This window comes from Protopterus annectens, chromosome 3.part1 (assembly GCF_019279795.1).
Source record: "Protopterus annectens isolate FY-2018-M chromosome 3.part1, PAN1.0, whole genome shotgun sequence".
Lineage (NCBI taxonomy): Eukaryota > Metazoa > Chordata > Ceratodontiformes > Protopteridae > Protopterus > Protopterus annectens.
The window spans coordinates 1,361,589,389-1,361,612,570 of NC_056732.1; the positions used below are offsets into that span (position 1 = coordinate 1,361,589,389).

Genomic DNA, 23,182 nt, shown 5'->3' on the forward strand with positions numbered 1-23,182 from the left:
AAAATGTGTTGATCTAACTGAAATAAAAATAGTTATATGGCATTATCACTAAAATAAAGTTAATTGACTGTAGTAGCTAGGCCTCCAAAAGTTAAGACTTTACCTTAGAGAGTTGATTATCTGAATGTTGATTATCTGAAATGTCAGTTATCCAAACGGTACTTTCAAAGTTTTTGGGTAGGAAAAATCATAAAGTCTGAATATGTAAACATTATGCATATTCTTTTGTGTGTTTTTTGAACTTGTAGCCCACTCATGTATGAAAAACATTCTTTATTGTCCACTGGAATCGCTGAATGGTTGAAACGTGTATTCCTTGCATGCAGACAACCAAGATTTTAGAAGTTTTTTTTATCTGGTTCAATGTATGTTTATTTGAACTACCCTAGGTCCCAATAACTTTGGATAATTGACTCACTGCTGTATTTAGAATACTCAATGTAACTTTTTCCAAAGTGAGCAATGCAATTTTTTTTAGTTTTAATGGGAAGGCTATCATTTAATGTCCATTTGTGGAGGTGGTCCAAGTGGGATTGCATAACCTGCTGATTAGCAGCTGATGCAACCACAGTCCCCCATTTACGGTGATCTGAAAATCTGGAACAAAAAATTTTTATTACTCTGACATCCTCACTCTGGGCCAGTAATCAAGGAGCCACACTGGAGAGGGACGTTCACTTGGAATACAAACAGATACACTTAGTATTTCCAGATGCAGACCTCTCTGCATTAACCACAATTTCTCTAAAGAGCACATAAGGAACACACTCAGCCCAAGGTTTGGGGTTTCTCTCTCTGTCTTTCCCCAGGTCCTCAGTTTGGCTCCCCACTGGCACATCTTCAGAGTTAAGTCCTCTGCTGAGTGCCCAAGCCAAGTTCTCTACCAATCTCTCTATGAACCCAGTGCTTGGTGTCCCTGCCCAAGAAGCTGACACCCAACCCACACTCCTTCAGATTTAATTTTCACACATACACACACACACACACACACACACACACACACACACACACACACACACACACACACACACACACACACACATGCATACATACATACACACACACACACACACACACACACACACACACACACACACACACACACACACACACACACACACACACACACACCTGGGAAAGGCTGGCAGAGATTACCCACTCTACCTACTTTGCCCAGACTATAAGGTGGATTCACTGCCAACTGTCAGTTATTATAAGGCAATTATACCAAGTGACAGTAATATTAATACAAATGATAATGTTGGCCAAACAGCCAGGCTTTCAGGAGTGGTCAGAGTTATCACCAAATAAATATGTGCAAAGACTCAAAACTTAACGTTTTCTAAAAGGACCAGCCACAATTAGAAGTTTAAATATATTTAATAATAACTAATAAAAGGACATCAAAATGCTAAATATCTATTTACAGTAAACACCAGAGTTTCAGATACCGGAAGTATTAACACAAACATTGATGGAAAGTTTCACACAGATACAGAAAAAAAACACTATTTAGGTAATCTGACTATCTATTCCTGATTGACTAAAAGAATTTATCTTCCCTAGTTAAGTTACTTACTACCGCAAGACAAGATGATGTGGGTGAGGGTCTTTCTAGTCAAGTTACCAAGAACAGACTGCCCCTGCCTCCTACCTAGCAGTTCTACCATGGAGTTAAAATTACTGACCTTCCTTACCACTTTAAAGAGTCCCACCCAAGCTGCCTGCAGCTTATTGTGTCTGAAAGGAATGAGAACCATTATCTGCTGCCCCACAGCATACTCTCTGGCTTGAACATTCTTGTCACACCAGACCTTTTTCTGCTGTTGGGCTTTTTCTAGGCTCTCCTGGGCCAAGCCCATTGAGCTCCCTGAGCCATGTCCTGAGGTTTAGGACATATGCCACAACAGACTCCTTGTGGGATTCACACTCACCCTCCCACTCATCAGGAATATCTAAACATCCCCTCACCCTATGTTCATACAGCAACTCAAAGGGTGAAAACTCCATATATTCCTGGGATATATCTCTGTATGCAGGTGGGGCAAATATTAGTCTTTCTTAAACTGGTCTGCAAATGCTCATATCATGGTTTTTAGTGCAGCGTTTAACCTCTCCACAAGACCATTAGTCTGGGGATGGTAGGGGATGGACTTTAGGTACTTCTCCCCACAGTGCTTCCACAGACAAGCCAGCAGGTCTGACATGAAATTGGCACCTCTGTTATTCAGTATTTCTCTTGGGAAACCTACCGTGATGAAAATCTGTAACAAAGCATTTACCATCTGTCTACTTCAATGGAGGAGAGAGCCACTACCTCAGGGTATCTAGTAGCATAATCTACTACCACCAGTTTATACTTCATCCCTGTGGATTGTGGGTTACTCAGAGACCCCAAAATATCCATAGCTACCCTCTGAAATGGCTTCTTAGTCACAGAGTAAGGCATCAAAGGAACTTTGACCTTGTCTCCTGCCTGGCATACCTTTTGGCACTGCTCACAGGTCTTGCAGTACCCTGTTACATTCCTTGCAATCCCAGGTCAATAAAAGTTCTGCATAATATGTCTGTTAGTGCGCTTTATGCCCATATGACCTGCAACAGGAATGTCATGGGCTATAGCTAGAAGTGCAGATGGTGCCTCCCTAACTACCTCCCTCAAGTCTCTTAGTGTAGGGTCTGAGAGCTGAGCCTGTCTCAGCTCTACTTTTGTGACTCTTCCCAACTCTCCTTCCACAAGAGGTCTAGTATCCTCTGACAGCAGTGCCTCACTGTCAACTTGGATGTTCTTTGTGTTTCACTGTTGCAGTCATTACATTTGGGTAATCTGCTGGCAGGTTTCCCTCAGTCGGCCTGAATAACAAAGTCTTGGGTCCTGTGTCGGTTGCTGTCCCTTCTTCCATGATGTCAGGTCATCAGTGGTATAAAACATGCAGCCGACACCATTTTCATCAGTCTTTCTTGCTGCGTGGTGCCCAAAGCAGAAGCAGTTCGCAAGTGCCGGTCGGCCAACTCCTGAAATATTCCTTTTTGAGTTTCAGAACCGAAGTCTTCAACCTAAAGCTAAGTACCCCATGGGGAAACTTTTTCTTGCTCCTTACCGATGTCAGTTAAAGTTAATAATTGTATTACTTGTGGGAAGTAAATACCTCATAAGGATTTTCATTTGTACTGTATTCCTTGCTTAGGCCCTGACCACAACGTGCCTTGCTGTCAGTTTTGTGCTAAATTTAACCAACGCACTATTAAGCATCAGTATATTTTGCATCTAAATATTTTGGCTCAAAATTTAACTATCCAGAAATGTCATCGGTTAGCAATCTGACTATCGGAATTCACAAAAAACACAAAGAAAAAGACAGAGACAGACCGTCAAGGTCCAAAACCAACGACGAAGCTTCTCCTAAGCCAACCGCCGGTTCGCCGGTACTCAGTGAGGTGCTTTCGCAGCCCCTGATACCCGCTACTTTTGATTTGCAGGCCTCTACTGAGACCCATTCGGAGTCCGGTATGCCTCGAGACTCTTCAAGTATTGAACCCGCGGATGTCTCTCCCTTAGATGGGTCCAGAGCCGCTGAGCAGGCACTGGCTTCTGAGGGTGTTTTCAGGCCTAAAGATTTGTATATTAAACTGACGCCATCCTCAAAAACAAGGCCAAAATCAACTTCTATGTCTAAAAAACTGATGCATGGCCCATGTGCTCATGCCCCTATGCCTAAAAAACAAATGATCAAAATGGCTGAGGATTTAATTACCTTGATCAGGAGTTCCCAACCCCCTCCTGCTAAGAGGCCTAGGCAAGGCTCTGATTATGAATCTTCATATCAGGTTTCCATTTCTTCTGATTCCTCTTCTGATCAGGAATTATCTATTCCACCTTATGAGGACTCTGATGCAGAAGAATCTATCCCTTCTGCTTCTCCTCCTGAGGATTTTTCTTTTGGAGAAACTTTGCATACCTTAAGGGAACATTTTCATTAGGAGAGTCAGGATTTTTCAGAATCCAAAAAGAGGCATAGGGATTTCCTTCTTCTTCCTCAGCATAGGCCTTTGGCTATACCTCCTGTTCTAGACATTGTTTTTGATGTTTTATCAGAATCCAGCATGGCCCCTGATTCCCTACCTCTGGCTCCTAGTAAGCCAGACAGATATTACAGGGTTCCTGACTCCCACAAATTTCTTTTTAAAAACCCTACTGCTGACCCTAAAACAATTTATCAGGGTCCCAAGGGTGTTAGGGCTTCTACTGCTAAAAATCCTACCCCTTCTGATAGAGACTCCAGGGTGCTGGATAGATGGGGTAAGAAGGTTTACACATCTGCAACCCTGGCAGTCAGGGCTCTAAACATCAATTTCATATGCTTAAATATCAGCAGCATGTCATAGGCTTACTTAAACAGAAAATTATGTTGATTTCTGACTGTGTGGAAAATAAAGAGTTACAAGATTTATTGCATTCAGCTGAACAAGATGGAAAGCATACTTTGCAATGTGGTTTTGATTCCTTGGATGCTTCTTGCAGGGCCGCTGTAACTGGATCTGTGGTAAGAAGGTATGCTTGGCTCAAGGAGCAAAATCTGCCTGATCATGTTAAAGCAAAATTGTTGGATGCTCCTTTACAACAGACAGTCTATTTGGTAATAAGGCAGAAGAAGTTTTGAAAAAGATGGAAGACAAAGCTAAATCTATGCAAACTGTAAAAGATTTCCTACAAGTGCAGCCACCCAGGTTCAGTAGGCACTGGCCTACTAAGAATTGGTCCTTTCCAGTACCCACCAGAGCCGCTCAGGTCAAACCCAGACACTCCAAAGGCTCCAGGTTTCAGTCACAAGGAACTTACAGAACAAAACAATGGGGTGCCTCCACCTCCAAATCTGGAAGTAGCAAGGCACCCCCGTACGGTAAACACTCTCAATGACTTTCCTCTGCCATTTCCAAGCACTTATCTTTTGGCAGCCCCTTTGGGGGGAAAACTAGCACTTCATTCACAAAATTGGCATCTAATTACCCAGGACAAGTGGGTTTTAAATGCAGGATTCCAGGGATACAGATTTCATTTCCACACATTGCCAATTCCAAACGGATGGCCAGATCTGCCTCCAAATCAGTGGGCAGAGGCCCAGAAACAAGTTATGTCCCTCATGGATATGGGGGCTATTCAACCAGTACCAGAAAAGGAAAAAGGACAAGGTTTTTATTCAAGACATTTCCTGGTACCAAGAAAAGACAAATCATGGCGTCCAATTCTGGACTTATCCATTCTAAATACTTTCCTGGACATTCCAAAATTCAAGATGCTAACTCTCCAACAGTTACTCCCTATGCTAGGCAAGGATGTGTGGTTGGTAACTCTAGACTTAAAAGAGGCTTACCTGCATATCCCAATCAGGCAATCTTGCAGAAGATACCTCCACTTCAAAGCAGGCTGTTTGCGTTACCAGTTCTCTGCACTGCCCTTTGGCTTATCAACTGCACCCAGGGTCTTCACAAAGTGCCTGGCACCAGTAATTGCATTTTGCAGACAAAGAAACATTCAAATGTATCCTTATCTGGACGATTGTCTAATTCAGGCAGAAAACAAGGACACTCTTCTACTGCATCTGGCATTTGTAAAAAAGGCTTCTAACTTGCTTATGGTACACCAAAAATGAAAAGAAATCACAACTGGTACCCTCTCAAAAAATTACATTCCTGGGTGCAAGCTTGAATACAACTGCCCAGATGCTTACCTCACACCAGACAAACAAATCCAATTGATGACTTACTTCAAACAAGTGGCCACCAAAACCCAGTTATCTGCAAAACAAATTCTGCAGGCCTTGGGGTTCATGGCTTCCTGCATTCTTCTAATTCCATATGCAAGACTGCATATGAGGAAACTTCAATGGTACCTAAAAAGCTTATGGAGTCAACACTGTCACAGCCTGGAAACAATGATTCCTATTATTCCTTGCCTGCAGCAAGAGTTCCTATGGTGGGCAGAAGCCTGTCACCAAAACAAGGGACTGTCTTTCATTCCACCCCCTGCCACCCAAACCCTGACTACAGATGCATCAGACTATGCTTGGGGGGCCCATCTGGCAGGGAGATGCATTCAGGGCGAATGGAGCCCAAATCAAATGCACCTGCATATCAACCAGAAAGAGATGCTAGCTGTACAGAATGCTCTGACAGCTTTCAACGACTTTCTTCATCCAGGACAACTACTGATAAAGACGGACAACACCACAGTCATGTGGTACATAAAAAGCAGGAGGGTACCCATTCCTACCCCCTTTGCAGACTAACTATGGCCTTGTGGAATACAGCCTTGTCTTACCAAATATATCTACAAGCTCAATTCCTGCCAGGAAAGCAAAATACTCTGGCAGACGAAATAAGCAGAAATCTTATTGATCCACATGAATGGAAACTGGATCCACAAATCTTCAGCATGTTGACACACAAATGGGGAGCCCAGACATTGATCTTTTTGCCTTACCCCAAAACTATCAGTTGGACAATTTCTGCACAAAAATCCATCACAAAAAAAAGTGGAAAGTGGATACTCTATCCTTCAGCTGGAAAAACCTATCAGTCTATGCTTTTCCCCCTCTGCCTCTGCTCTCCTAGGTATTACTAAAAGTCAGACAGGAAAAACCAAAAATTATTCTGATTGCTCCAGACTGGCCTCGCCAACACTGGTACCCGCTCCTACGCAATATGTCACACCTTCCTCTGTGGTACCTGCCTCAGACACCTTATCTACTGTCTTAGCAGAACTTTCAAATTCTACACACTCAGCTCCAAACTATGAATCTTACAGCATGGCTATTCAACTAATTTCACTAGTTACATCTCTCAGCAAACCTGTGATGGATGTCATTTTGGAGGCTAGAAGGCCTAGCACTAGAAAATCTTATGCTAATAAATGGAAAAGATTCTGTGCTTGGAATCAGGCACAAGGAATAAGCACAGAAATGCTCAATATTCCTCAGATTCTGCAATATTTAACTGAGATGCTTCACAAGGGCCTATCTTTCTCTTCCATAAAAATCCACGCCTCTGCCATTTCAGCTCATTACAACACAGAGCCTCCCCTCTTTTCTCATCCCCTGCTAAAGCAGTATCTCAGAGGGGCCAAAAGTTTAAGACCTCCCAGGAGAGCACCAACTCCTGCATGGGACATCAGTTTTGTGTTGGAAAAACTCACCCTGCCTCCTTTTGAGCCAGCTGCTACTGTGGACATAAAATTTCTCTCTTGGAATACAGCTTTTCTTTTAGCAGTCACTTCAGCTAGAGGGATCCCAGAACTACAGGCTCTCATGGCAGTGGAGCCTTTTATTATTTTCTACTCGGACAGGGTAGCACTCAGGACCAATCCATCCTTTATGCCTAAAGTGGTATCCAGTGTGGCTCTTAATCAGACCATTCATCTGCCAACTTTTTTCCCAAATCCACAAAACAAGGAGGAGTGGATTCTACATTCATTGGATGTACACAGACAGCTAAGATTCTACTTGAACAGGACAAAATCTCTAAGAAAATCTGAGCAACTACTGGTGGCATTTGCTACAGGGGCAGAGAGAAAGGCTATCTCAAAGCAGACAATTTCAAAATGGATAAGCCATTGTATTTGTTTCTGCTACATGCATCATGGTAAACCTGTCCCCAAGGGGATCAGATCCCATTCCACCAGGGCTGCATCTACTTCTGCAGCCTTTCTCAGAGGGGTTCCTACTAGAGACATTCTAGAAGCTGCTATCTGGAGCTCAGTTCATACGTTCACCAAGCATTACCATTTACCTCTCTTCTCTAAATCCAGAGCAGGTTTTGCTACTGCTGTCCTGCAGGGCCTTATATCTGCTCCTAATGCTGTATAATTCCATCCTCCCAAACATAGCTTTGGGGTTCTACCCAAATGTAATGACTGCAACAGTGAAACATGAAGAACATAGTACAGTTGTGTACACTTACCATAAATGTAGATGTTCGAGTGTATTCACTGTTGCAGTCCTGGTTACCCACTCGCCAGCCCCCTACCTTTCTCTTTTTATACCTCTTCTTTCTGTTACTATGCTCAAAAGACTTTTTGTTGTATTTGCTTTTATTTGGTGGTATATTTTTTGTGTTCTAAATTACATGTATGTATATATATATATATATATATATATATATATATATATATATATATATATATGGTTCCCTATCAGAAGCCTGAAACACTATAAGCCTGAAAATCAAAATCCTGAAAACTATAGACTGAAAGTTCAAAATCCTGAAAGACCAAAATCCTGAAACTCAAAATCCTGAAAACACAAATAATGCTAATATGTCACTATAAAGACACTAATATCTACCAACTGACCCTGACCCTAACCCTAACCCTAAGGTCCGTCACTATTTCACACTCACCTGACCCGCCCTAACCCTAACTCACTTAAACCGCCCCTAACCCCAATATTTGTCACTATTGCATACATGCTTAACCTGCGCCCTAACCCTAACTCACTTAAACCGCCCCTAACCCTAACATAAAATCAACCGCACATTTACCTGAACCCAATGCATGACCCAACACCACAGGGCTAACAATAGCAAAGCCACAATGACGTCAGTATGTCCATTTTGTGTTTTCAGGATGTTGATTTTCAGGATTTTGGTCTTTCAGGATTTTGAACTTTCAGTCTATAGTTTTCAGGATTTTGATTTTCAGGCTTATAGTGTTTCAGGCTTCTGATAGGGGACCATATATATATATATATATATATATATATATATATATATCTATATCTATATTTCTATATATCTATATCTATATAGATATATATAGATCTATATCTAGCTCCCCATTTGAGGGGCACCTGACATCTGCGGCAAGAAAAACTGATGAAAATGGCGTCGGCTGCATGTTTTATACCCCTGACGACCTGACATGATGGAAGAAGGGACAGCAACCAACGTAGTACTCAAGACTTTGTTATTCAGGCCGACTGAGGGCAACCTGCCAGCAGATTACCTAAATGTAATGACTGCAACAATGAATACACTTGAACATCTACTTTGATGGTAAGTGTACACAACTGTACTGTACTGTACTACCACTCATCTCTGCCCTTGCAGTCACTTTGTCCAAGGGAACATCAGTACCTACCAGCAGCTGTGGCTCACCCTCAGGATCACTGCTTCAGAGTAGCTCCCTCACTGAAGTAGCCACACCACCAGCCCAGGCTTCAGGTGTGGTGTCTGCCTGGGTTTCTCCCAGGCTACCAGACCCACATGCCTGTCTACAAACCTGACTGCATGTAACTGCATGCAAACAAGGCACTGCATTATCAAAATCATTTCCTATCAGGATGTCTGCAGGGATATCCTTAAACACACCTACTTGCTTGCTTCCTTTTCCACCCTCCCAGTCAAGGTGAACCCTGGCCAAAGGTATTTGGAATGGAGTCCCTGCTAAAGCTCTGACTGGTGTGGACTTCCCAAGCAAGTACTGCTCCTCTTTAACCACTGCAGTCTTGACAATGGTTATGCCAGAGGCCATGTCTCTCTTGGCAGTGGCCTGTTCTCGATCTACTAAGATAGGGTTTACTGACTTCTATTGCTTCTGGGGTTCAGTTATTCCCTTCCCCATTACCTCCATGACACTGATGAAGAGTCAGCATCTCCTTCTCATGTTAATGTTGCTTCTCATTTTGTTTAACCTGTGAATGCTGCAGTCTCTCTGCTGATTTTACTTTGACCTCCAAATGTTGCAGTCTCTCTGCTGACTCTAATTCCAAACATTTGGCCTCCAGTTCAAGTTTCTTTAACTCCAGATGGATTTTTAAGTCCTCTGAGGAAAAGGTGAACTGTCCTGTTTTTGAAGGCTGCAAATTCCCATCACAAAACTGGTTATCTTCCTGGTTGCTGGTCTGAGCTGCAACTAAGACTGAAATAATTTCCTCTTATAGATTCATAGGTATTTACTAGGCTAACGACCACAAGGGCCTTTTTAAGCCTAGCCATACATTCCAAATCTTTGACAATTTCTGATAACCTTGATAACTGTAAAAATGAGACTGGGAGATGAACCATTTTTGCTCTCTTAGCTCTTTAGTCAGGTTAGCAGACACCAGTCCTTTGGCTTCGCACACCTTGTCCAACTGATTCTTTGTCAGCTTGTCATAATCCTCTGATGACATCTTTGCCCGCTCTCCCTGACTAAATTAAACTAACAAAAGAATAAACAATAAAACTGTTGTGATATGAAACTCTGAATGTCGACTTTGTGGCTACTGAGAGAATTCACACCTTTAGTGACAACTGCTTACAGACTACAGAGGTTCAGTATCCCACCACTGCCACCAATATTTCACATGCCCACTCTGGCCCTGTGGTGAAGATTCAGGCTTCTTGAGTACTGGCCCAGAGTGGGGATGTCACAATTACCACTAACTGATTGCATAAAAATGGAGAGAAATTGTCCCAACACAGACCAATGAGGAACTGTACAAATAATAAATCAGTTAATTAAGATACCAAAGAATGACAAATTACATTAAGTAAAATGTCTTTTGGATGTGTGCAAAAAGATCTTCACTGATGTAAAAGCCCTTGATGTGTTTAGCATAAAGTTAATCTTTAAAATGGTCAGTACAAGTAAACAAGTGATACTACCTTACAGACTAAATATAAAATATAATAAGAAAAAATGGAGGTAGTGTATAGAGCATGAATGTTTAAATATGTTAGTGCTTAGCTAAAGAAAGTTATGCCACCTTCTAGAAGCAGTCTGGATAAACACCTCATAAAGCCTCATAATATATTTACTGCATCTGTGTCATTAAGAGAAAATTCTGATAATCATACAAATATTACATCCAATATGCAGTGACCTCAAAGTTTGTTATAATAAGTATGACACTGCTAAAAGCACAGCTCATGTTATAGGGTTATGGGGGTATATGTATACATATATGTAGAGAGAGAATGTTTGTTTTATTTCATTGGCAAATGCAATTTCATCCTTTTGTGCAGTGAACACCAGTCCTAAAGAAACAATTGACAAATTATACTTTTTTGACACAGGTTTTGGAAAAATTGTCCTATACCCTATCTCTTTTCCAAAGAAGATGTGCCAAAGCCTCTATGACCTCTTTTAATTTGATATCTGATTCATTTTTTTTTGTCATGTTCGTAATGCTTTTCAGCAGTTTCACCATCAATGTAATTTTGAAATCCTTTATGTACTGTATAGAGTAAAGCATGTTAAGATGTCTTTGAATTTTCTGAATAAGCCTGCCATGATACATTCCTTTTGTAGGGGAGATGAGGATGGGTGTGGTTACAGTGATTGGAGCAACAGGAAGGACACCCACACTACTAGCTGCAAATTTTATGGCTTAAGTTACTTATATTGTATTCATATACTTTACCTTGAGTCTATCCACTGTAAGAATGAAAGAACACAACTATGGAGTGCTTTTGTGACAGGTGTCTCCAAAATCAGAAAAGTCAAGGAGAGACATAAATATACAGTATGTTCCTACAGCTCCAAATTCACCTGAGATGCATTAGATTCCAAGTGAAAGTGGCCTGTTGAAGACATGAGCACTTAAAACCAGAGATTTCTAGAACTTTATTTTTAGTAGTAGTAGTAGTAGTAGTAGTATTATCCTCAAAATATGAATTTTGCATTGTTTAAATGACTCGGTCTACCTGGGACTACATGGTCGACAAACCATGATACTTTGCCAGAGATGGCCTGCACCTGCCACCCCTGGGATTCTGGATACTGGCTAAGGCTCTTGCCACCCCTATAGTGCCTTTTTTAGGCAAGGTTCAAATGACAAATTCACCACCATAACAGCAACAGGCAAGCAAAATCTGAGGGTAATGCTACTCAATGCTAGAAGTCTAAATCTCAAAATGCACTCCCTCAAGGCACTCCTTAAAATGGAGAACATTGATATCTGTGCAGTGACTAAGACCTGGTTCAAGGCTCCAGAGTGCATCTCTGCATTACTAGGCTGTAACTCATACCACACTTTTTGGCCATCTAACCTGGCATGGAACACTAAAGGTGGAGGTGTGTCCATATTCATTAAGGATATCCACACCTCCAGGCTAGTTGCTCAGCATAATGCATCTGAGGTTATCCAAGTGCAACTAACTCTGGGAAAAACTGCAATCCAAATTGTAGCTTGCTACAGATCCTCCAACATGCCCCAGGATTCCGACTCCTCTTTTCTTGATATACTGGAAAATATTAGGGTTCAACCAAACACCCTAATAATGGGTGATTTCAACCACCCCACCATTAACTGGGAAAACTACTCATGTACCAACTCCTTAGCTCAATGCTTTCTGGAATTTATAAATTCCAATGCCCTGGATCAACTTATCCACACCCCCACCAGGGGCAACAATATCCTAGATCTAGTCATTATCAACATGAGTGACTGGTGTTCCACACCTGAAGTCAACTCCTTGTTGGTCAGATCTGACCATAAGCTAATCACCCTAGATATCCACATCCTACCCCCACCCCCATTAAGGAAAACATGGTAAATAATTTCTCCAAAGCCGACTTCATGCTTCTTAAGACAGAAGTGACGAACTTCATGACACCCATGCAGATGGACAATACAGTTAAGACTGCTGAATCCTACACAAATGCACTCTATAAGCACTTACACGAGTGCATGGATCGTGCTATCCCAAACAGACCCAAGACGCTATCCTCCAAAAAAAGGAAGCCAATCTGGTGGTCCCCTGCCATAAACAAACTCTACAATAGAAGGAAGAAACTGTTGCAAAAGAGAGTAAAATCCCATGAGTGGAGGAGCTCCCTGGTCAGCCTCAGTAAGAAGCTAAGATCCCTTATAAGATCCTCCAAAGCTAGCTATGAAAACAAAATTGCCACTGATTCTAAGGACAACCACAAAGCATTCTATAGCTATATTAGGAATCTCAATGGCAACACCCAGATCTGCTGTGAGTTACAGCACAACAAAAATTACAGAACCAACTATTGCCAACATCCTGGCAGATAGGTTCAGTGCTAACTTTACCCTCCTTTCATCGACTAAAGGACCCATATCTATACAGGAAAAATGCAGAGTCCCTGAATTCACAGCTATGCAGGTAAAAGCTGCACTCTCTAAAGCCAAAAACACAGCATCCATGGGACCGGACAACATCCCAGGCTGCGTTTTACACGAACTTCAGAATGAACTGGCTCCCCACCTAAGCTCCATGTTCAGTCATAGCCTCACATAAGGCTTTGTGTCCACTGAATGGAGCACAGCAACAGTTATCCCACTCCACAAAGGGGGAGCTTTCACTGATCCCGGGAACTATTGTCCTATTAGCCTGATAAGCCTGGTCTGTAAGGCCATGGAAAGTATCATCATGAAACTCATAAACAAAGACACTGGTAACCTCCAAACTCTGGACCCCACACAGTTTGGGTTTGTGAAAGGCAGATCATGCCTCCTGAACCTGATCAACTTCTTTGAGGCAGTCACCAAAGCTGTAGATGAGGGTAAGGTGTTTCACACAGCCTATCTTGACCTCGCCAAGGCTTTCGACACCATTCCCCATTCTGGAATTATAGATAAACTCACTAGACTAGGTATAAATCCTTATGTCACAAGATGGGTTGCCAGCTGGCTCGCTGACAGAACCCACACTGTAAAAGTTGCAGACTCCAAGTCTGACTTCAAACCAGTGACAAGGGGAGTACCACAGGGTTCAGTCGTGGGACCTCTCCTGTTTGGTATCTACTTCTCTGAAGTACAAGCTAACACAGAAGGCCTTTGGCTAACCAAGTTTGCAGATGACTGCAAACTAGCAGCCATAGCTGAGTCCCCAAATGATGTGGATATCCTACTGAAAGGCCTCACTGAGACAGATGCTTGGTGTCAGAGCCATGGCCTAAAGCTCAATGCCAAAAAGTGCACTGTCACCCCTTTTGGTAAAAACTATGTACCCATGAGCTACCACATCGGCGGCGGTCTACTCAATGCCGAATGTGTGATTGAAGACCTTGGGACCCAGGTGGACAGTAGCCTCTCCTTTGATAATCACATCACCACAGTAGTCAGGAAATCCTTCTACGTGGCACACCTCATCACAAAAGGTTCTCATCCAGGAAAAAAGAGGTCATTGTTCCCCTCTACTTGACACTCATTAGACCCATTATAGAGTACAACACCCTTCTGGAATGTACCTCACAAGACATCTGCAGCAGCTGGAAAGGCCACAGAAGTACCTCACAAAGAGGATTATGGCCTCAAACAGATGCCCTACACTGAATGTCTCAAAAAACTCCAGCTTTACTCCATAACATATCGCCTATTCTGAGGTGATCTCTGCCTAACATATAAAGCTATGTCAAACCCAGAACTGCTGGACATGCTGCACCTAAAGAAATCTCAATCCCTCCAAGCTACACACTCTAGGGACCTAAACATTGTCACCACAATAAACAGGTCATGCTGGAGGGATAGATTCCTGTCCCAGAGACTTCCCATACTCTGGAACAAGCTACCCATCTATGTCAAGCAAAGTTCCTCATTAGCACTCTTCAAGAAAAATCTTGATGAGTGGATGGGAAATAGGAAATACACCCCAGGCATCACTTGTGTGGCTCTGTTCGACAGGGGCACAGGAAAATAACTTTCTTGGGTTGGTGTAAGCCAGGGAAACTTGTTGGCTAGGCTTACTTAGGCCCTTGGGCCAATAGCCTAGTATCTACCTATAAACCTATGACTATACTGTTTTATTGTTTGTTTTTAGTTTTTTTTTTTTTTAGCTTAGCCACCCAGCAATGAACCTTGGTTGTAGATGATTGTCATTGCTGAAGTCACACCCCAACACCATGTGCAAAAATAGGAAAAAGGGGTTGTGGATGGATGGATTGTAAAACAGACTAACATCACAGGTCTCCCTCAGATTGTTCTCTTTAAATGTCACTGTTACTAATCTATAATTTCTCAGTTATTTACTACATTCATTTCATATCCTATGCTATTTGTAATGTTTCACATTCTATATATATTCTTGTCTCATTTCTATGTATACCACTTCTATGCATGTGTGTGTATAGTTTACACCTGGGTTCATAGCTCTCAAACTCTTACTTCCAGAACCTGGTATAAACTAGGAGATAATCAAGAAGAATCATGGACACTTTAGCACCATTAACTTGAGAAGCTGACAAAATAAGAGAATGTGAATTAACATGCATTTTTTGAAGTAGAAGAAGTCTATAACTCTTATTTATTGTCTATTAAGCATAATCCATGACCTTTTTTCTCCAAAACTGAGAGTTTTAGAAGAGATTGGGACTGACAGAGCAGAATTTTAAACCAAAATGAGAGATATTTGACAAGTATGCCCAAAATTAACCTGAAACATCTTCATGCGGATCAGTGTTCAACCCTTGTTAACAACTTTGTAAGTAAATAAAACATGTAGATTATAAAGCTGCCACTAATTGTAAAATACAGGCTAAGTCACAATAACAGAGAACAGTTACCGAATAGTCACTGATAAGGTGGAATAAGGATTCTTGGTTGACTGACCCTTTGATATTCCTAGAATCTCTGTGTCCAAGATTGCACAGGAATACATATTAGGAATACAAATGCAGATCAAGCACAGTTAATTTATGAAATACTTCAGCAGCACTAAAAAGTTAAGGAATTGAACTGATTCTGCAGCCACCTCCCAATAATAATGGAAATAATAAAGTGTACATTTCAAGATTAAGCATAGTTTTACAAATACCGTAAGTAGGACATTTTTAAGGAAATGTGAGACTTGTAGAAAGCAGAGTGTATAAAATCTTACCAAAATGGTAGATGTCCTTGCCTTCACCACTGCAGTATTCATAACTTATGGGATTTCCTGCTGTGACGCCCATCATCCGGCCATTCCTCCAAAGCCTACCATTGCATTAAGGTACGCTGAACATCACCTAAACACTCCTCACATAGCATAGGGCATAAAGGTGATGTTCAGGCATGCCATCCTCAGAACTGATTGCCCCAGTAGGAACAGTAGTCCAAGGAAAACCAAAGAGAACCTGCACATCCAGGAAGGAAAAAAGACTAGGGGGATGGAGGGAGGGAGTGAATACTGCAGCAGTGATGGCAAGGACATCTACCATTATGGTAAGGTTTTACACAACTATACTGTGCCCTTACATTCAATGCTGCAGTATTCATAACTTATGAGAGAGTGCCAAACCCCAAGAAACTTGGAAGGATGTAGTAGCAGTAGAGCCCTCTAAGAAGCCATGAAGAACAGCATTAGCAAAACCAGTTCTAGCTCTGGAGATACCATACAACTTGTAGTGTTTGGTAAAAGTATGCACAGAAGTCCAGGTAGCAGCTTCAAGAATAGAATTAGTGTCCGAGTCCTTGAAAAAGGCACCAGAAGAAGACGCAGCTCTAGTTGAATGAGCCTTTACAGAAGAATCCAAGTAGAAATAGTTTGCTTAGAAACAGCCAATCGTAAAGATCTAGAATGAAAGGAAACAACTGATCAGCTTTTCTGATAGCTTTAGTCTTATCCAAATAAAATCTGAGCTGTCTGTGCATATTTAAGGTATGCAGCACCCGCTCACTGTCAGATTGCGGAGAGGGAAAAAAAGTAAGCAAATGAATAGAATGATTAAGTGACAACTTGTTAACACCTTGGGCATAAAAGAAGGATTAGTATGCAAGGACACCCTGTCCTCATGGAATATCAAAAAGGGCGGACAAACCATAAGGGCTTACAACTCAGATGCCCATCTGGCAGAAGTAAGAGCAAACAAAAGAACTGTCTTCCAAGAACAATGTTGCAAGGAAGCTGAAACAGCAGGCTCAAAAGTAGTCTGAGTCAATTTCTCCTGAACGAAATTAAGATTCCAGGGAGGAGGAACAGGCTTCCTGTGAGGTCTAATATTAAGGTTGCCTTTAAGAAACTGCTTAGCCTCAAATCTAAAAACGAATGGAGGAGTTAAAGGCAGACAAGCAGAAAGAGCTAAGTGGGCCTTAATAGAAGAATAGACCAAACCAGCACTGAGCAACTCACACAAATAAGAGAGAACCAAAGGAACATCAATAGTAAGTGGGTCCAGGTTATGAGAGAGACACCAAATAGATAACCTCTTCCATTTATATCAGTATGATTTCCTAGTAGCAGGTTTCCTGGGCTCCTGCAGGACCTACAGCACATCCTCAGAAAAAAGGTATATATGAGGAATCAAAAGCCTATCACTCACAGTGTCAGTTGAAGTGTGGACAGGTGGGGATGGTGAGAGAGCCTTTGTCTTGTTTGAGTAGATCCACCCTGTGTGGTAACTTGTGATGACTGCCCTTGGCCAGATGCAGAAGTAGAGGAAACCAGGGCTGTTGTGGCCAAAAGGGAGTCACCAACAAGATTTTGGGAGCATCCTGTTGAATCTTGAACAGGACTCTCAGAATGAGAGGAAGGGGAGGGAATGCGTAAAGAAACATCCTTTCCAAGAAAATGAGAGTGTGTCCACCTTCCATACCAGAGGACCTGGGACTCTGGCACAAAACGGAGAATGTTTGTCTGTTCAGAGGGGAGACAAAGAGATCTACTTGAGGAGTACCCGACTGGTGAACAATGTCCAGAAATACATTCCTATGAAGCATCCATTCATGGGATTGAGTAAAGGACCTGCTCAGTGTGTCTGCTACAATATTCTGATCTGAAGGAATATAAACTGCCTGAAGAATCACCTGATACTTGACAGCCAGATCCCATGCCAGAAGTGCCAGTCGGCAAAGAAGGTTAAGATATTTTTCCCCCATTTGTTGACATACCACATAACTGTGGTATTGTAAGTGAATACCTTGAGAGGCCCCAGACAGAAAAGAGGATGAAAGGCCTGAACAGCCAGCATAAGAGTTCTCATCTCTTTGATGTTGATGTGCTCCTTCTGCTGACAGAGCAACCACACTCCCTGAACCTACAGGGAGCCAGATGTTGCCCCCATCCAACATCTGAAGCATCTGTGAACAGATCCTGAGAGGAAAGAGGATGATGAAAAGGGAGCCCTAAATTCAGAGACAACTGCTAAATCCACCATAGAAGTTCCTTCTTGAGACAAGGAAGAAGAAGAACTGGAAAGTCTAGAGGATGTACATGTTGAAGCCACATCGACTTCAGAAACCACAGAAACTTCGTCATGTGGAGTTTGGCCAGAGGGAGCATGGGAATGGTGGAAGCCATGAAACCCAGAGCTGTCAGAAACTAACTGGCTGTAATAGAGGCTAGGGGAAGAAGAGTTTGAAAGTAAGAAATGACAGTTAAGGCCTTTGGAGGAGGCAGAGATGTCAGGATTGGCACCACCTGAATTCTGCAACCCAGAAAGACATGATCCTGAGAAGGAGTCAGGGAAGACTTTTTGAAGTTTATCATGAACCCCAGGCTCTTAAGAAAAGAAATGGTAAAACAAAGATTTTGCAAAAGGACTTCTGGAGAGGATGCCTGAATCAGCAATCACAGGAGTGAGGCACTTGGTGAACAGAAAGACCAAAGGGCAAAGCACAGAACTGAAAATGCCAGAAAGCAACAGAGAAATATAAAAACTTCCTGAAAAAACGATGGATTTGAATATGGAGATAAGCATCCTTGAGATCCAGAGACAGCAGAAAGACCTGAGGGAGCAAGAGAGGAAACAGGGCCTGGAGGGACAGCATCTGAAAGGAAGGCACCTTCAAAAGTGTTTAGTTGAGAAAGGTCTAGAATCAGTCTCCAAATACCCTCTTTTCTGGGCACTAGAAACATTCTTGAATAAAACCCCTTCCCCCTTTGGGACACAGGCAACTCTTGAATAGTACCCTGAGACAAGAGATGTCAAAGAACCTCTGGGAAAAAAGGAAGTTGTTCCTGAGGAGGCTGAGGACTGCCCATAAAAGGTGGACAGGAAATCCACACCATGAGGTATCCCTGATGATTGACTGACACGACCCAAGAATCCTGGGTGATTCGAAGCCAAATAGGAAGAGAAAGAGAAAGGCGAAGAGAAAGAGTAATGCGGCTAGGAATAAGTGGATAGTCAGAAAACACCTGGTTTGTAAGGAAAGGAAGGCTTTGGAATCCCTGCAGTTTGAGTGGCCTTAGGAGGAGGAGTCCGTTTACCAGCCTTTTTACCTTTAGCAGGAGAGCGAGATTGCCTACGAGCAAAGGCTGGCTTAGAAAGGTAGTTTCTCTAAAATTTAGACACAGAAGAAACAGACATGTTTAAGCTCCTGTAAGGCCTTGTCATGAAGAGACTTAAACAAACCAGCAGCCGCATTCCAAAACAAAAATGTATTATTCAGTGGAGCATCCATCAACTTTGCCTTAATATCATCAGGTACAGGTTGAAGGCTAAGCCAGGAATACCTCCTCAATACTGAACCAAAAGCAGCAGCCCTAGAAGAGGCATCTGCTGCACCATAACTAGATTTGATAGAATGACGAACTACATGAAAGAAATCCCTAGCAAGGAAATAGCAGAAGATTTACTCTCAGAGTCTGGAAGATCACAAAAAAAGCTGACAAGCCTGAGAAAGAACAGCCAACACATACTTAGATATATGGATCTGATAATTAATAGCCCTAAAAGCTAGGGTAGCAGAAGTATAAACCTTCTTACCCAGCCTATCCATGGTTATTCTGTCCTAGTCAGAAGGCAGTTACTTGGACGAAGGAAGCAAATGAGATGGCTCATCAGAGGTTACAGACACAGAAGTGTCAGCAGCAGGGCATTTAAATAAAAAGGAACAATCCTCAGGCACCCAATAAAACCTATCAGACTTCTTGGGAGCTAGGGGCAGAGAATCATGTGATTTAGAGGTATTGGAAAAAACATCCAGTAAAGCAACCAAGACAGAAGGAATAGCCGCAGGTTTAGGTGATTCCATCTGCAGTAACTCATAGTACCTCTTATGGATATCAGAAAACTGGGCACAATCCACTTAAAAAATTCCATCACTCTAGAGATTGTGTCCCCAAAGGAAATTTCTTCGCAAGGAGTATCTGGACTATTAGATTCCTCCTCCTCAGACCCGGAGTCCAAAGGAGAAGGAATTTGGGTAGAATAAGTAAGTGATTCTTCATCAGAATCCAACTCTTCCAAAGAAGAATTCATTTCCCTGGGCCTTTTAGGTGAAAAAGAGGAGGAGCACGAACCAAAACCCCTTGAGGAGGCCTTAAAGACAGTGAAGCATTAAATAACCCCTTGAGTAAAGGCCTGCCACTCACTTTGTGGATCCCTAGAACAGAAGAAACATGTTTACTTTTCTGTTTCTTTTTAAGGGAATGCCCGTCCTAGATAACTGACAAAGCTCTGACTCAGGACGTCATTCCACAACCGTAGTAGGAACTTCTTCCCTAAGAAGAAACTGTGGAACCCCCTAGACCCCTTGGAAACAATCAACGGTGGTTCCCCCTGAATGCCTGAAATGGATGCCTGCAAAGCCTCATCAGACATGCTGCCTGCCAGATCCTCGCCGGCCTCTAACCCAGATGTGGCATAGAAATTTGACAGCACAGCCAGGCGAGTCTCTGGGTTTGTAACAGCCTCAGGAGAAACACCTGGCAGATGCTGGTCAGTGGAAGATTCTGGTCTTACCCTTTTCACCTTCTTCTTCCCTGACAGCTGACCCTCAGGACAGGAAGTTTCATTCCTAGTATCTTTAGCATGCAGCTTAAGACGCTGTTTCTCAAGATACAATGAAAGGGAAGAAAGTCTACTACAAAGGGTTTTCAGGACAAAAGCCTGACAAATCGAACAAGACGTTTGGTTGTGAGAAGCTCCTAAGCAAAAAAGGCAATTATTGTGGCAGTCTTTATGGGGAATCTGTCTCCCACAATGGCGTTTACACTTCTTGGATGACATTAGCCCCCAAAACAGCACAAAAAAATCAAGAAAAGAACAAACCCCCCATCTGGGTACTTATCTGCAATGGTGAGGACTTCACCAAACAGGAGTAATCACCGGAATTCCAACAAACAGAAAAAAAGGCAAAAAAAACAGACTGAGGCATACAGACCGACAATTAAAAACACTGTTCGGACTAGAGGCAAAGAAGTTCTGTATGCCTGAATGTCACCTTTATGCCCCACACTAAGCGAGAAGTGTTAAGGTGATGTTCAGTGTAACCTTAAAGCAATGGTAGGCTTTGATAGACTGGCTGGACGACGGGCGCCACTGCAGGGAATCCCATAAATTATGAATACTGCAACGGTGAATGTAAGGACATTGAACCATACCCTCACTGCAAAGGGATGGATTTCCCTTTCCTGGCAAACTAACTGTTCACCTTTGTAGAATTTGAGTTGTTTGATATAACATTAATGTGTTTCACATGCAGAATAGATGTATTATGGAACTATTGGTATCAAAGCTTAAGATATTTGCCATGCTGCTTGTTGTTTTTGCCACAACTACATAGCTGTCAACCTTCAACTGTAAAATGAGGGGCACTACCTTTCATAATGTGGAAAAAATGGGCAAAATGTGGAACACTCACTAACAGCTTACTACCAACTGCATCCAGGAAGCTCATAGCATGGTTAAAATGCGATATCTTTAAATATATAATATTTCTTTGAATTAATTGGTATGATTCAGCTCTATTTACTATAGGTATCAGTTAAAAAATTGCTAACACTGAATGTGTGACATATCCTTTCAATGTGGAATTTCGAGGAACATGAATGTTTTAAGCCCCAAACGAGGAACATTCCTGGCAACGAGGTACAACTGAGAGACATGCGACAACTGTCCAAACTGAGTCTGCCTTGCGTAAGGAGGGACAGGTGGTGACCCTTAAGCAAACATCATAATGTACTGACCTGCTGTGATATTTATACTTATCACAAGTAGTCAGTAGTTGTCCAGGGTACCTGCTATTTACCTCGCCTCCCCCCATAAGTTAGGTAAGTCACAATGATCATGAAACAGTACTTACTACTACTCTACCCTATACCTTTGTATATGGAGGTGTTACTGTCGCATTTCCACTGACATCTGATTTGGTTTTATACGTTTGCTTTCTGAACTCTTGGTATTTGCTCTGTCAGTACCCTACACGTGTCATCTAATGATTTACTGTGGCATAGGTGGCCTAGGAATTACATTTTCAAGCACTGCTCGACCAACCTGCACGGGGATATTGTTTTTGAATATTCGCATATTGGCGCCAAACTCTCGCGCATGTAAAATGTACTATGACCGTCATACTAAGCCCTATCTTTCTCTTTTGGACTAGTAAGTTGTCAACACCCTGATTTCATCACTATTTAAACCATTTTTTATTCCTCTGGCTCCGAATTCCAATCTGTATCTCTGTACAATTCATTAAGAATCCGTTTTTGCCCATAGACGAACACAAATAACATAATAAACCTCCTCATGTTCGAAAAATACAGAAACACAGTACACACACACGTCCCGACTCCAGTGACTGTGGTAGCTGATGCCTGTGTCTTTAAGAGGCGGTCGCTCATGTGCTGGAATGCCACTGTGTTAACCGAAGGCTCGGGAGAGAGGGCTGCTCTCCTGAATGTCTGACAGTGATCAGTGAAGCCTTTCTGAGTTTGCAGTTGTACAAAGTGTGCACCGTCCCCTCTTTCCACTGCCGCTGAAGCATGGCCACTTACAGCCTGAGGGAACTGCCTCCCGGGGCTGAAGAGCAAGACTTCATCCGAGCATATGAGGACGTCAGGGAGAGGTACAAAGGTACAGTGAACCATAGCACAATTTAAAAACAATATCCATAATAATCTCTGTGCAAACAGCTATGTAAGTTTTCAAGTCCACTGAACATGTGGTCTGCAGTGCTTATTCTGGGAAATGGATAGATAGCAAAACAGATCGGAGTTCCCACAGTCCTGCTAAGATTTTTATTGATATGGGCATCTGTGTAGCTGACTTGAGTTTTATGGGTATATTTTAGGAGAAGACCTTTGTACTGGCATGGAGAATAGATGTCCATAATTGGGCACAGAAGGGTGCCAACTTAACTAGTTGTGTTAACAGAGTAACTGCTCAAAACAGTAGCAGTTTTATTTGTTAAGTGCTTTGGATATATATAATCATTAGTCATGATATATGTGTGTGTTTGTGTGTGTGTGCATACTATCTTAGAAGCTATTTGCCCATAGCCCTGTGAAAGTACACATTGCTCTTGGAAACATGTGT

At 42.2% G+C, this 23,182-nt stretch overlaps 1 protein-coding gene across 1 annotated transcript in view; it reads left to right on the top strand.

The window, feature by feature from the left end:
• Positions 1-22,568: 22,568 nt before the first annotated feature.
• Positions 22,569-23,182, top strand: part of PLEC (plectin) — a 1,553,583-nt gene continuing 1,552,969 nt past the window's right edge. Inside the window, exon 1 of the mRNA XM_044067397.1 lies at positions 22,569-22,720. Within this exon, the coding sequence (XP_043923332.1) occupies positions 22,630-22,720 (91 nt within the window). The 5' untranslated portion in view covers positions 22,569-22,629. The remainder of the gene's footprint in view (positions 22,721-23,182) is intronic.